The following is a 14,768-nucleotide window of genomic DNA, read 5'->3' on the forward strand; positions in this document are numbered from 1 at the left end:
AAATTTCTGGGTAGCATAACTTGTCAATTACATGTGGGCATTGGAGCTGTCAACTTGCTGTGTAGTGTTATGATTATTATTGACCAGTGTGATGATTGTGACTTGAAAACATCATGTTTCCTTGGTTTGATAAGGAGGTTGGTTGTTTGTGTGTTGATGTTTGTGTGATGATCTCTTGACAATGCACTATCAAGCCAAGTTACTATAGCATTTGTGGATGTAAAATACCTGTTGTATATATGTGTTTGTTTATTGAATAAATAAATGCATTTGAGATCATGAAATGTTTCAACAAACAATATGACAACATTCTTCACATGATTTTAAGATGAATGGACAGATATTTCAAAGAAAGAGCAAATTTTAGGGATGGTTCCAAAAGCAAATTCCACACAAAATTGTAAAATCAGGTCAATTTTGAAGATATAATTCAAATTTGTAAAATTCATATAGGTTTTAAAAAATAGAATTATATACGTGTATTCAGAAGCTTTTCAAAACTTTCACACCTATTTGTTTGTCAGCTAACTAATATTTTTCTTTTGAAATCCTTTAAACAGGTAATGACCCTAATAGCACCGAGACAATTAAATGACATCGAGATGATGATAGCATAGGACGTAGTCCTCCTTTACGTTGACAGGAACAGCACACAACTGCAGCATTCTTCTGTCAACATAATCTTCAAGCTTAATGCCAAATGCTCAATAGAGCTGAAAAGTGAAGAAGGTTTAAGTTATCTTGAACATTATGTATTAACACAGCCTCTACCTCATGTGGGACAGGTTGGCAAGGTGTAGATGTTTTAACTTTTATGAATCTAGAGCAGGAGTGAGTGAGTGAGTGAGTGTGGTTTTACATCCTTGCAACTGCAATTCACCCTTAAATCATTATCTGAAATTCATATGAAAAGTCTTGAATGGTGGCCCAGTGTATTATATAACCATGCTTTATAACAATAATCACTCACTCTCAGTGGTACATCCTGAATAAAATACAATGTACAGCATTGCAAGGTCAGTGCGTGATAAAGCTATAGCTTATAGCTAAAGGAGATAATCCCTCAATGCACAATAGTTCATTCTTACAACATATGCACCGGTTAACTTTAGCAGAAAGAGATATATTTCCTCTAAACATTTTTAGCTCTTTTAAACACAAAATGAACGAATTGCATGGATTATCTCCATTACCAAACATGACTAAGTCCCAGAATGTGACAACGATGGGCTAAAACCTGTCCAGTTTAAGTCACTCTCATTTCATTTAAAAAACTTCAAATCTTTTAGAGAAACCAAATGGCGCTCTCCTTCAGTCAAAAACAAATTCCCCCGGAATGAATACCCTGAACCCATTCATAGCCTTGTTTTTAGCACACTTCGAATGACACAAAGTTAAAAATAGCCATCCAATCAAATTGCTCTCCTGAGCTGGAGCTTTTCTATGCACAGTCAAACATAGGAGCCACTGAGGTGGTGCTGTCACTTCCACCATGGAGCTGTGGTGTCACCTGGGTCGGGGTATTTATCACAACAGTAGATCATCAAGAATTATACCAATCATGCTTAGAGGTATACAAACTTTAATTGGCCAGACTGAATTTCAAACACTCGCTATATATCACATTTGGCTAATCTTCAGTTGTCCATAACTCACCAACTGAAATAACAATTGTGTGAAATATCCAACCCCTTATTCAGCCACATACTCAAGTTTCCTCATGTCACAACTGGTACTGGTTTGGGAACATTGAAGATGAAGGTCACCTCATTAAATCAGCTGCTGAAGGCCATGACAGAGTGATGATGTCAGACGCATGGATGAAGACATGCTGGGCGCCAGAGTCACCCCCTTCTGCAGCATACTTCTCCACTTGTTTCATAACTCAAAAGTGTCATAGTATTTCATGCCAAAATCTTTTGTAAAAATAGCCTGGGTTATCAGCAATGTCGGAAATAGCCATTGACAACGCTGACAATGGGATGACTTCATGCTAGCGCCACAGGCGCTCTTGCAAGAACTAGCAGAAATTTTGCAAAATTTATGAAGCATTCACAAAGAGTAAGATGCAGTATATGTCCCATCACACCAAATACCTTCTACATCTTCCATGCTGGAGTAGAGGAGAGTGTATTGTGTACGCTGTCCTTGTGTCATCACGTGCCGGGATGCGGAGTCGGCGTTCATGCAGCTGCTAGTGTGATGTCTGCGCCGTTACGGCGTTCCACCAGTTACTGTATGATGAATCCTCACTCCTCATTCAGGTGATGGCTGCAGAATTCCACGAAACATTTGTGAGGTGTTTTTACAAAAGGGTCCTTTCCCAATGTCCCTGCTGCTTGGGAGGAGAATGATGAAGTGAGAAAGTGTTGTCTTGTGTGTTTGATGATCAAGAAAAACAAAGATGTTTTTTGGCTTGAATTCCAAGCTAGTTTATTGTTTGGCAGGCAGCCACATTTTTGGGTATGTAGCATAAATACTTTGTTCAAACGCTGGTTATATTGTTGTTTATATATTCATGGGATTCTGCATCATTCATTTCTCAAAATTATTGTGAAGCTGACCACAAAGTGACCATTGTGACTTTGTATACAGAGGACATTTGCCTGTCTTGTCAATGACATTACAATCCCACCATTGACCTGACAAGGGGCACAGCCACAATTTTCAAGTCACTCACTGAGATATGTTAATTGACAAAGAAAGATAAATGTTGTTTTTTTACTGGTATGTTGTTTTATAGTATATCAGACAGAGTTATTCCAGCATTAAAATTTTATTTCATTTGAGTGAGATAGCAATGTAATATTTTAAGATAATCATTAATACATGATAAATGTTTGTGCAGAGATGACATGTAACTGGGCAGTTATTCAATATTCAATATGGGTGTGTATAGACAACAGCTGGTGTGTGGCCAAAATCTGGGTCTTTTGGTTTTTGAGTGAGTAAGTGAATGTCTGAAGATTTCTGATGGAAAATCTACCTCAAAATACACATGCTGAACTGATGTTTCTAACTACAGTAGGAATAAAATAATTATTCTCAAATTTTATTAAACACATGCCTGATAGGATCTATCTCAGACAAGAGAGATCATAAAATCTCAAACCCAAGGAGATCTCACACTAGAACCTGAATAATATCCAAATAAAGCATCCAAAATATTCAAAAAATTCATGACAATTCCTCAGATGGGAAAGAGTTTATTCTCAAATTAATAGCTGTTGTCATGCGTAAGTCGTACTGGAGACGAGGACAAGGATGAAGACTAGGCATCATGAAATTATCTCATTGATTGATAGCTCTCGTAGATATCGGGATGACATGGATCAGACAACCGACCAATCTGTAATCGTACATTTCTATTCATTCCTTGATTGTATGGAGTAGGAGTGTCATAAATTTCTGGTCTTTGTCCTTCCTGGACAAGGACAATCTGGTCCTGGTACCCACATTGTTATTGTAACCGGCAAGATTTATGTGCGTTATAAAACCCGGATAAAAGTGATGGAACAATTGAAGATCAATTGAAGTCTCTCACACGAGGTGCAACTTATCGACCTAACGTATGTGTTGTAATAAAAATGCTAATTAATTTCATCTCATCTGTAATTAATTTCTTTATCAATTGATATATGGGTGAAAATGACATTTCTTGCTTGAGAAATGCTCTGTTTGAAGACATTGCTGAAAGTAGTACTATTCATTCAAAGACAATGCCCAATATTTCATCTCATTTGTTTCTTTACAAAATTATTCTGATTTCTAAAAAGGTAGTAAGTCATCAATTCTACAAACATTCTGTTTCTTGAACACATTCACATGTGTGTTCAGACGTCTGGGGGCTTTACTTCCATAGAGTTGTTTTTAGGAGAGCAGCATTTTAACTCTTTAATATTCAGACAAGTTTTAATGCTTTCTAGATCAAATGTTTGAAAATTCGCCGTTAGATTTATGGGATGTATTTATGTCCTTCTCTGCATTAGGCCGACTTTGTGAGGCTTTTTGTGAGATTCATTTGGCATGAAAAGTATTTAGTTTTCCCATGGGTTAATATGATTTGTTCATAAAATGAAGTGAATTTGAGTTGTAGCACATTTTAGCCAACTGTCAGTGCTTTTTACTGGGTCAATTTGTAAGTCAACAAAATTCATATCATTTGTGATAATAAATTGATGATCAGCTTTCTTGTAAACTGCATCACTAACCCTGCAAGGTTTTGTCAGAGCTGATACTATTTTCCACACAACACTTAAAATGAGGTTCATTTTCTGCCTCACTTTCCATCTAAGTCTCTTCTTCCTCAATCATTTTTCCCTGTCTTCATTCCTTCCTCTTTCTTGATCCATTCTCTCTTGCTCCCTCCATTCTCTCTTGCTCCTTCCATTCTCTCTTGCTCCCTCCATTCTCTCTTGCTCCTTCCATTCTCTCTTGCTCTCTCCATTCTCTCTTGCTCCCTCCATTCTCTCTTGCTCCTTCCATTCTCTCTTGCTCCCTCCATTCGCTCTTGCTCTCTCCATTCTCTCTTGCTCCTTCCATTCTCTCTTGCTCTGTCCATTCTCTCTTGCTCCCTCCATTCTCTTGCTCTCTCAATTCTCTCTTGCTCTCTCCATTCTCTCTTGCTCTCTCCATTTTCTCTTGCTCTCTCCATTTTCTCTTGCTCTCTCCATTCTCTCTTGCTCCTTCCATTCTCTCTTGCTCTCTCCATTCTCTCTTGCTCCCTCCATTCTCTCTTACTCTCTCCATTCTCTCTTGCTCTCTCCATTTTCTCTTGCTCTCCATTTTCTCTTGCTCTCTCCATTCTCTCTTGCTCCCTCCATTCTCTCTTGCTCTCCATTCTCTCTTGCTCCCTCCATTCTCTCTTACTCTCTCCATTCTCTCTTGCTCCTTCCATTCTCTCTTGCTCTGTCCATTCTCTCTTGCTCCCTCCATTCTCTTGCTCTCTCATTTCTCTCTTGCTCTCTCCATTCTCTCTTGCTCTCTCCATTTTCTCTTGCTCTCTCCATTTTCTCTTGCTCTCTCCATTCTCTCTTGCTCCTTCCATTCTCTCTTGCTCTCTCCATTCTCTCTTGCTCCCTCCATTCTCTCTTACTCTCTCCATTCTCTCTTGCTCTCTCCATTTTCTCTTGCTCTCCATTTTCTCTTGCTCTCTCCATTCTCTCTTGCTCCCTCCATTCTCTCTTGCTCTCCATTCTCTCTTGCTCCCTCCATTCTCTCTTACTCTCTCCATTCTCTCTTGCCCTCTCCATTTTCTCTTGCTCTCTCTATGCCACATTAAATTGACACATCCTTCTCTCCATTCACACTCTCACTTTCACCCTTTCTTCTCTCAGCCATTCACACACACTCACTTTCACCCTTTCTTCTCTCCATTCACACACACTCACTTTCACCCTTTCTTCTCTCCATTCACACTCTCACTTTCACCCTTTCTTCTCTCAACCATTCACACACACACACTTTCACCCTCTCTTTTCTCCATTCACACACACTTTCACCCTCTCTTTTCTCCATTCACACACACTTTCACCCTCTCTTTTCTCCATTCACACACACTTTCACCCTCTCTTTTCTCCATTCACACACACTTTCACCCTCTCTTTTCTCCATTCACACACACTCTCACCCTTTCTTCTCTCCATTCACACACACTTTCAGCCTCTCTTTTTTCTATTCAAACACACTCTCACCCTTTCTTCTCTCACTGAGTGAGTGAGTGAGTTAAAGCTTAACGTCACATCGGCAATATTTCAGCCATATCGTGACGATCTTCTCTCAGCCATTCACACACTCTCACTTTCATCGTCACTTGGTGCAGCTCTCTCCCCCACCAGAAACACAAACAGTTTGAGACACTTAGCTATTGAATGTACTTTACACTTCACTCTCTACAAATATAACAAGCATGGAAAATATTATTAGTACCAGTAAAAAAGATAACACAACATGAACAACTGTTTGTTTAAAATTTAAGGCTTATGAAATATATCAGTTTTATAGCATATGATCATTTCTTTGCTCCGCTTCAAACAAAAAACAAATTCATCCAATATTTAAAGATTATAATTTTTTTATATAAAATAAAATTTGAACTTGAAATTTGCGACTGTTTATTTTATTTAAACAGATGTCTGTCATTATGTGCATGTTTATTTCCCCCCCATCTGTGGCCCTGAGTCAACATACACTTCCCCAACACAGCTGAGAGACCACCAATTTTTATAACAGTTATCTCATGTTTGCCATCTATAAACCCAATTTTAATTACATCTGAATCAATATCTCACAGTACTTGTATTTGACTTCTCTCACTTGTGTAGTGTCATTACCATGTCAATTTCAGAGTGAGTGACATGTGTCTTTTTCCGACAGGTCTTCATTTCACAGCAGTCGTCCATGGGTTTTTTAATCACTTTATTCACCAATTCAAATCTGTTTAACCTTCGCATTAGTGCCTGTCCATCATAACCTTATTTTTGGACTTTTTTCAAGTTAACATGTTAATCCTCTCTATTGTAGCAACTCAATTAAGCTTGCCCATAACTAATTTTCTTGTCCCATTTATAAAAAAAATGCGTCCTAATTAGAAACTTTTCTTTGGCATTGAGGTCTAAACTCCTACTGGATAAAATGTTGTTTTTTTCAATTAAATGTTTTATTGTAAGGTAATAGGCATGGTGTTTAATCTATGCATACATTACCGTTGGGCCCTTAAGAAAATGAAAGTAGTCTTGATTCAACACTCGATGTGAAGCAGCTGAAGTTCTTTACACCACATTGAGCCTCAACAGAACTTGATAGCATTTGCGACTTTTACATTTTGATGCATTAAGAGTTCTTAGAGTAGAAAGATGGGATTTGAATACAATACTTATAGTTTTAAATTAAATTTAAAATCACTTCTCCCTTTTTCCCTGCTCTCTATGTCTCTCTCTGTGTCTTCCTCTGTATTTCTCTCTCTGTGTCTCTCTCTGTCTTTCTGTCTTTCTCTCTCTCTTTCTCTCTGTCTCTCCCTCTCTCTCTTTCTCTCTGTGTCACTCTCTGTGTCTTCCTCTGTATTTCTCTCTCTGTGTCACTCTCTGTGTCTTCCTCTGTCTCTCTCTCTCTCTCTTTCTCTCTGTGTCACTCTCTGTGTCTTCCTCTGTATTTCTCTCTCTGTGTCACTCTCTGTGTCTTCCTCTGTATTTCTCTCTCTGTCTTTCTCTGTCTCTCCCTCTCTCTCTCTTTCTCTCTGTGTCACTCTCTTTCTCTGTCTCACTTTCTCTCTCTCTCTCTGATACACACTGTACTTGACAAGTTGCACAGAGACTATCCACATCAGTTTTTACACAGAGTTCGTAAGAGTGCATTCATCCTGCTAATTTTTACAGCTTTGCTGTGTGGAACTAACAATATGACTTTCCTATAAAGGACAAGAAAAAAATAGTTTCTTTATGAAATGATGTAAAAAACACCTCATGTCTCATTTGTTTTATAAATTCAAACATACCCCCATCGGAGAACAATTTATTGTAGATGTTTCTGGCAGCTTCATAAGTCATTATAACCATCTTGAGTATATTATGTGGTCTCTGTAAAAACTCCTATCACACATGTCATAGTTTGATACACCATAACTTTAAGTGATCATGCCAACAGTCTCCAATATCATATTTTCCCTTTTCCTAAAAAAACATCACCCTGTCATTAAACTCATATCTTCTTAAATGGCTGCAATTACCAAATATTTTGACCTGTGAAAATACTTTAATATTACTTTGGACAGTTTGCCAACGCTTACCCTGGGAAAACCATAATTAATATTTCTATTTAGTCACAAATCACTTCCTCATTTGGTCTTAATGACGCTTCTTCCTGCTATTTTCCTGTCAACTAGCTTAAAATAAAGCAAATTTGCATCTTGGGTCCTTAGGTGGCCAAAGATTTTCTCTAATTGTCTTCGGTATTTTTCATGACAGAAATACTGAGACAACTCAATCGTATCTGGTCCTGGGGGAATTTCTACCCTCCCTTTGGGAATTTAATTGTTGATTAGTTATCATAGAACCAAATTTAATGATTAAGGGGGGAACTGATTTTGTGAGTTGAGTTTGGAGGCAGAAAATTTCATTAACTTCAAGATGCATATTGGACAGTTATCCTCAAGACGAGAGATCCGAACAGTTACTGCTTTGTTAAAAGTTGTCGTCTGCATTTTCCCGCCTTCGGCCATATTGAAAATGAGGAAAAAAGTTGTACCCCTTAAACTAAACACATTGCAGAAGTGTTAAAATTGCATGCTGACCTTATGTCAAATCTCCCTAACAATGGATCTCACCCTTAAAAGCAAATGAATTCTGGGAAAGATGAAAATTGCATTATGGGTACAATAGAGGTCAAGTGGGGTCAACCTTGTCGTCATGACTCAGTGGTCATCAACACAGCAACGTCAGTTTCAATAATTTCACTTTATTTATCAACAAAAACATCTCTGTATGCTTCAACAACATTTTGTACAAAAGCACTTTCTTTATTGTTGAGGTTTTGCGTGACAAAACTAATTTCATTTACATGAATTTCGACTCCCTGGAGTTAAAACGAATGGCAAGTTTGTTTGTGCAGTTACATCACAGAGTCATAACGGATGATGATCAAAACTTTTAACCTTTGAAACAAAAGATGCCATTCTTGCATCTTAGAATGGTTAGAAGGTCCTGACCTGGGCTTCATGGCTGCTTATGTTGCTATGACGGGATCAATTAATCGTTGCTCTTGTCATTTCAGTTTCAAATGTGACAGCAATTAATGAATATTGTCTTTACCCTTTCACTTGCATTTTCATATTCATGAGTTTGATTTAAATAGAGTGACATTTTTTAGCATATTCAAGCTGATAAATTAAAGGTCTTTTGATGTTTGTATGTATTTACAGTTTTTGTGATACTAGCCTCAGTTTGTGCCTCAAAAATTGAAGTAATTTCTCTATTCATAGTAAGTCCTATTGTATCCCTAATCATTACAGGGGCTTATTTATTTAAATATCACAGAGTATGAACCAATGACTTAAATATTTACAAAAAATGTACTTCACAAAAATGAGTCTTAGAATTGACTTGAAATATATCCAATCATCAGAAAATTGTATTTCAAAATGGCTGTTACAGCAGCCATATTGAAAAATGAACCCATCTGTCACAGCTTTCATTAATATGGCTATGACTATACCACAAGGACATATACAAGTAGAACTGTTCCTGGGTAGTGTCTCTATAACTGATTACATCCAACTCAGAGATTGCCACTACCAAGTTGCGTTCATCATGCTATAGGGAGCAACCCTTAGTTCCACGGAGTAAGTTGAAACATTCCCCTGCAGTCTTTGGGGACATTGTTAGGTTTTGTTTGATTGATGAACCTGCATTTGTCTACCTAGTTGTATATATGTTCAACAAAATGAAGTTACAGCCACTTGTGTGCACGTCATGTCTTTCACATCCAACTCATAAACTCGAATGAATGAACTTTTCCAACAATTTCCAACTTTGGTCGAGTCATTTATCTTGTTATTTTCCAGAATTCATAATTTCTGATGAAGTTTGGCCTTAATTTGATAAAGCCCTTATTAACAGTGATCAATGCAGGATGTGATGGTTTTTGATACAGTCAGGACAGTTGTGATGCTGGGGAGAGCAGCGATAAAACACTGTCCAATGAATATTTCAACGGCAGATTGAAACAGGTTTTTACTGTAATCAGTGTTTATAACACACCTGCTATAACATATAGCACACCCATGGGGGCCTGGGAGACCAAATGGAGAAACAATTGATTTGTTATTGCGGTTTTAGCCCCAGAATGGCTTAAAACATCAGAATCATACCAGTTTATCAAAACTGATGAGGACAACAAAGGCATTTAACTCATAAAGTCTACTTCCCCCATCAAGCTATGTCTTTTGTGTTAGGTGATTATACAAGAAATGCTGCTTTGAACGCCTGCAAGCGCTACAGCGTCAAAGGCCTTATTGTATTCATTAGACATTTAATTACTGTAGTAATTAAAAATGGGTCCTTTTTTCTTGGGTTTGAACTGAGGAAAATGTCAAGATTTTAACCTCTAACAATCTCAATTGGATTTTCAATGGTGTAAGTGCTTTTTGTGCCCCAAGACCCTGCAACCCAAAATCTTGACAACAAAGAACTACCAAATATGCCCAAAACAGTTACAAGGTTGATGATCCCTACAAAATCCTTTTTCCATATGTAGGGTTTTGTATTTAGTTTTTTTTTAAACTGTTTGAAAATGTAATCAATTATTGAGGCAAAGTTTTTTCAGAAAGATCAGCAAGATGTTAATCATTGATGATGGCCAAGTTGGTGATGTTTGTTAGCATTTTGAAGAGCTGGATTTGAATACCAAAATATATAGGTAAATTGTGCAAATATGTTTGGAGTATTCAACCATTGTATTAGTGAGAGATCAGAGCAAAAAGTATGATAAGAATCCTGTGTTTTGTGAGATAGTCTGATACTTTCTTTAGATAGTACCCTGCTTTCCCCAACCTCCCTGAGGCTGTCTACATGTCTACAGAAGCCTGAGAAACAGACACAGGAACCATAGAATATTCAAAGAATCACTCACTTATACATTCACATAGAATATGTAGGTACCGGAAGAATATGATTATCCATTCAATGAAAAAAAATTAAAGATGTGAACTTATAAGCTCCATTCTTCTGTTTTGAAACTTTTCTCTTTCCCAAACTTACCACTGATTCATGTTTCAGGACAAAACATAGCCCTAGCATTTATCATTCTCTGTAATGTCTTTCTAAGGAAATGGAAAATGTACTGCTTTTATATGACTTAACTGGATATTATCCCAGACTAGATATAAATTACCATGGCATTGAAGAATAGGCAATTAATGCAGTTGGTATGTAGAATTGCAAATTAAAATGTCTGTAAGAAATGAAACATATAAACATGATAAGTCAACCATATGAAATTTTAATACACTCTTGTAAAAAATAAAATTGGCCTTTGAAAAATCAGACACAGAACATGAAATATACAAAATATTTTCACATTTAATTTTCCCTCCAGTAGTTTAAGCTTTGAATTAAATGTCATGAATATATGTTGTTTTATTTCAAAATCAAACAGAAAGCATTTTTTCACATGGGCTCGATGTGCACAGCTCATGCCAGGTGTCCGTTGCCATCTTATTTGGGACATATAGGTCTGAAGTGATGGCATGTGGTCGTGAGTACAGGATGCAGGTCACAAGTCAGGAGAGCTTGTTAAAGCAGTGTTGGTTATGGAGAGTAATGGAAGGGAGTCTGTGTTTGGCAAACTTGACTCATGAGAGTTTCTAGGACTTCCAGGCCGGGTCCTGACAACGCTGAGGCACATGTTCAAGTATGCCTCTGTTAACAAAGAATTAAATGGGTACCCTGTAGGTTAAGGTAGTTTACTATTAACCTTCTACACCTCATAAAGCAGCTTTGGTTGTATACTCCCTAGGGAGCTGAGAATGATATTCACTTTCATCATCCTTACAAAGAATGGAGTAGTAGTAGCTGTAGTGAGTGAGTGAGTGACAACCAGTGACACCATAAAAAAATGAACAGTAAATCTGATGTCATCTGTTATTATATCAACTTTTACAATGCAAACAAAATGGATAAAACGTTCGTGACAAGCCCGTAATTTATGATCAATAAAAGAAGACAAGTGAATTTCTGTTTGATAGATTTCTGTGGGAATTCATGATTAGCCCTTTAAAACCAGTTACACAAAACATATGAATGACAATCTTCTTTCGCTGCTATCGATCATCCCCATACAGTTCACCGACATCAAATAGACTTTCAGGGACATGAAAGTGTCGTGCGATTGTCATGTTGTCATTTTGACCAGTGTCATTTTCCAGGCAACTTCATAATAACCATGTCAAAGTCAGAACTGGATGCTAGACAAATAGCAGCACACTTCTTTTGTTGAGGACACAGTGGTTGAACTGGTCTTTTTAAACCAATTTGATGCTGAGAATGGATGGGAGAAATTCTTGACACCAGTTGTCAAGCTGGAACAAGGAATCTTCATCTCTACACCAGCACAGAGAGCCTGTGATGCTCCTGGAAGAAGCTCCGGAGGCTGGTAGACAGGGGACAAGCCCTCGTGGCCGCAGGCTGAAGGTTTTAATTATGAAGGTGCTCCAAGTCATACTGATGGCATGAGTAGAGTCTGGTGTAATTATGGCTTAATTAAGGTATTGTACCATTGTTCCATCATCAGCGGGGAAAGAGGGCAGTTTGGTAGCGGTACAGGAACGTCCATAACATAATTAAAGAGATGGCCAATCATGAGTGTCTGGCTGCCACTGTGTTTCCTATTGGCGTTACCTCATATGGGCCATTGTGGTGGTCACTTCCTGGTAATGGCTTTGTTATGAAAATTGGGTGATTTCTTGTCTTGACCACTGTTTTGCTGGGTCATGTGTCAGGCTTGACCTTTTGCTGTGGCAGATGCCATCTTGGACTTGACTGCTAGCTTCTTGGATGGGTTACACTTTGAGGTTGGACACTTCCTCAGCACTTTGAGCACTGACTTCATCAACATCATGGCATAGTCACCACTATAGTGACTTCACCACTGGATTGTGGGATCACATCTTACACTTGACCACAGCCTTGTGGGATCACATCCTACACTTGACCACGGGACCTGTGAAGATCCGGGGTGGAATAGGTCTTCAGCAACCCATACTTGCCGTAATAGGCAACTATGCTTGACGTAAGAGGCAACTAACAGGATCGGGTGGTTAGGCTCGGTGACTTGGGTGATGCATGTCATCGATCCCAATTGCATGGATTGATGCTCCTGATATCAATCACTGGATTGTCTGGTCCACGCCCGATTATTTACAGACTGCCGTCATATAGCTGTAATATTGTTGTGTGCGGCGTTAAACAACAAACAAACAAAACACTTGACCATGGACTTGTGAGATCACTGACAACAACAACAATAACAACAATAATAACAATAATTTCATCTATAATGCACCAAATACCATTACCCAAGTGAATGCTCATCACTCATCACCCTCACTATTCCAGTCTGTTGATCAGCCAGACTTGCACTTGCGGTAATTATTAGTTTTGAATCATAATTTCTAGATTATTTATATAATAAGAACAAGTTGTCCCCGTTAACTGGCGTCATTAGACTGTACTCTCCGCTTGTTTAGACTTACCTATTATAAGAATAGAATTACTATACACCCATGGACTTGTCATTCATTGGAGCAAGGCTATGAATCAGTGTGCACTACCCTGTAGAATCACACCCCAGCCTTGATCAATACCTTGTGGAATAGCATTTGCTCATCACGCCGAAGACCCGGGTTCGATTCCCCACAGCTGGGTACAATGTGTGAAGCCCATTTCTGGTGTCCCCCGCCGTGATATTGCTGGAATATTGCTAAAAGCTGCGTAAAACCAAACTCACTCACTTACTCCAGGCCACCCTGATATTTCTGGAATATGTCTGGCTGTGTCGTAAAATAAAATTCATTTATATTTTTATATAAATGTCATTGAGTTCTCATGTCATGTTTATGGATGGACCTGCCATTATGATTAGACCACTTACTTCCCTGGCTTGAAGAATTTGTCACAAGTTTGACAGCCATATGAATAAACTTATTCCTAGATAAAGGTCTTACTGTTAAATAATGTATCGTTACACCAAGCAAAGGAACCAATTACATCAATAGATAGTCTTCTCTGAAGACATCTTAGTGTTGGTGATTCTGTCTTAGTTCCCCATCCTGTAAATCACATCAGCTGGAGCGGCAGTCCTATCTGTCATGACACTGCATCTTGGGCATCAGGTGATGTGTTCCACAGCTGTGTGTGATTAGTGGTGACAGCTGTCTCCGCAGCAGTATATGACAGGTCTTTGACATACTGCAACTTATTTCAAAGAAATGTACATAAATATTTTCTTAAGATGATGTTTATTAGCGTACTTGTTGAATATAAAAAAACAGCCATAGAAATAAACGTTGAATGTTTTTGTTTTAATTTCTGGTGTGGTATGTATTCCCACTATTCCACTACAAAACGCATGATCACTGTTAGTATGAAAGGTTCCATGTCTGCATCATGTTCTCCCATCATAATAATCATAGTAGTTGTATCATCTCCTTCACTGTTTGGTTCATGATAGAAACAGATTCAAGTTTTTACCAAAATTCAGAAGTCTACTTTAATGCATAAGCTGCAATCCTCCTCAGTGACTAATTTAACATTTTAGTTTAGCAAATTTGCAATATTTTGACAAAAGAGGCTACAAATTTTTCGATAAATAAACAAACTATGCATTTAAAAAAATAACAAGTTCATCATTTCCGTTTTATCCTGTCTGCTTCAATGTCAAACTTGGACTCGCATCGTTTTATTGTTTCAAAGTGTACTCAAACTATATATTATTACAGGCTCTGTATTATACAGGGTTCTATATTAATGCAGTAGGAGAAAATCTGGCAATCCATTTTCCTGCCTGCTGTTTACTTATGCAAATCTAAGCATCGATTGATCGAAAACAAGATTCACTGAAGAATGTTATGGGTTCTTGTAGTAAACTTAAAAACATACATCAACTTTTATTTGGAGGACCTCAGTTGACCTGACCTAGATCATCTGCATAATGATGAGGCATATATAATGACAGGAAATGCTGTATAACATAATCCACTCATATATTTGAAAATCATG

The 14,768-nt window shown here is 37.9% G+C and overlaps 2 protein-coding genes across 3 annotated transcripts in view; one reads left to right on the forward strand and one right to left on the reverse strand.

The window, feature by feature from the left end:
• Nucleotides 1-14,768, forward strand: part of LOC139458355 (roundabout homolog 2-like) — a 471,546-nt gene that overhangs the window by 55,186 nt on the left and 401,592 nt on the right. The window lies entirely within an intron of this gene.
• LOC139457291 (uncharacterized) lies at nucleotides 4,307-5,233 on the reverse strand. The gene has a single exon (XM_071238699.1). It carries the CDS (start codon nucleotides 5,231-5,233, stop codon nucleotides 4,307-4,309), a length of 927 nt encoding a protein of 308 aa, XP_071094800.1.

This window comes from Haliotis cracherodii, unplaced genomic scaffold, assembly GCF_022045235.1.
Source record: "Haliotis cracherodii isolate W230 unplaced genomic scaffold, xgHalCrac1.p SCAF_12, whole genome shotgun sequence".
NCBI lineage: Eukaryota > Metazoa > Mollusca > Gastropoda > Lepetellida > Haliotidae > Haliotis > Haliotis cracherodii.

Bases quoted from the DNA above. Each gene is read 5' to 3' on its own strand.
- LOC139457291 (XM_071238699.1), bottom strand. From the start codon at position 5,233: ATGGAGAGAGTAAGAGAGAATGGAGGGAGCAAGAGAGAATGGAGAGCA.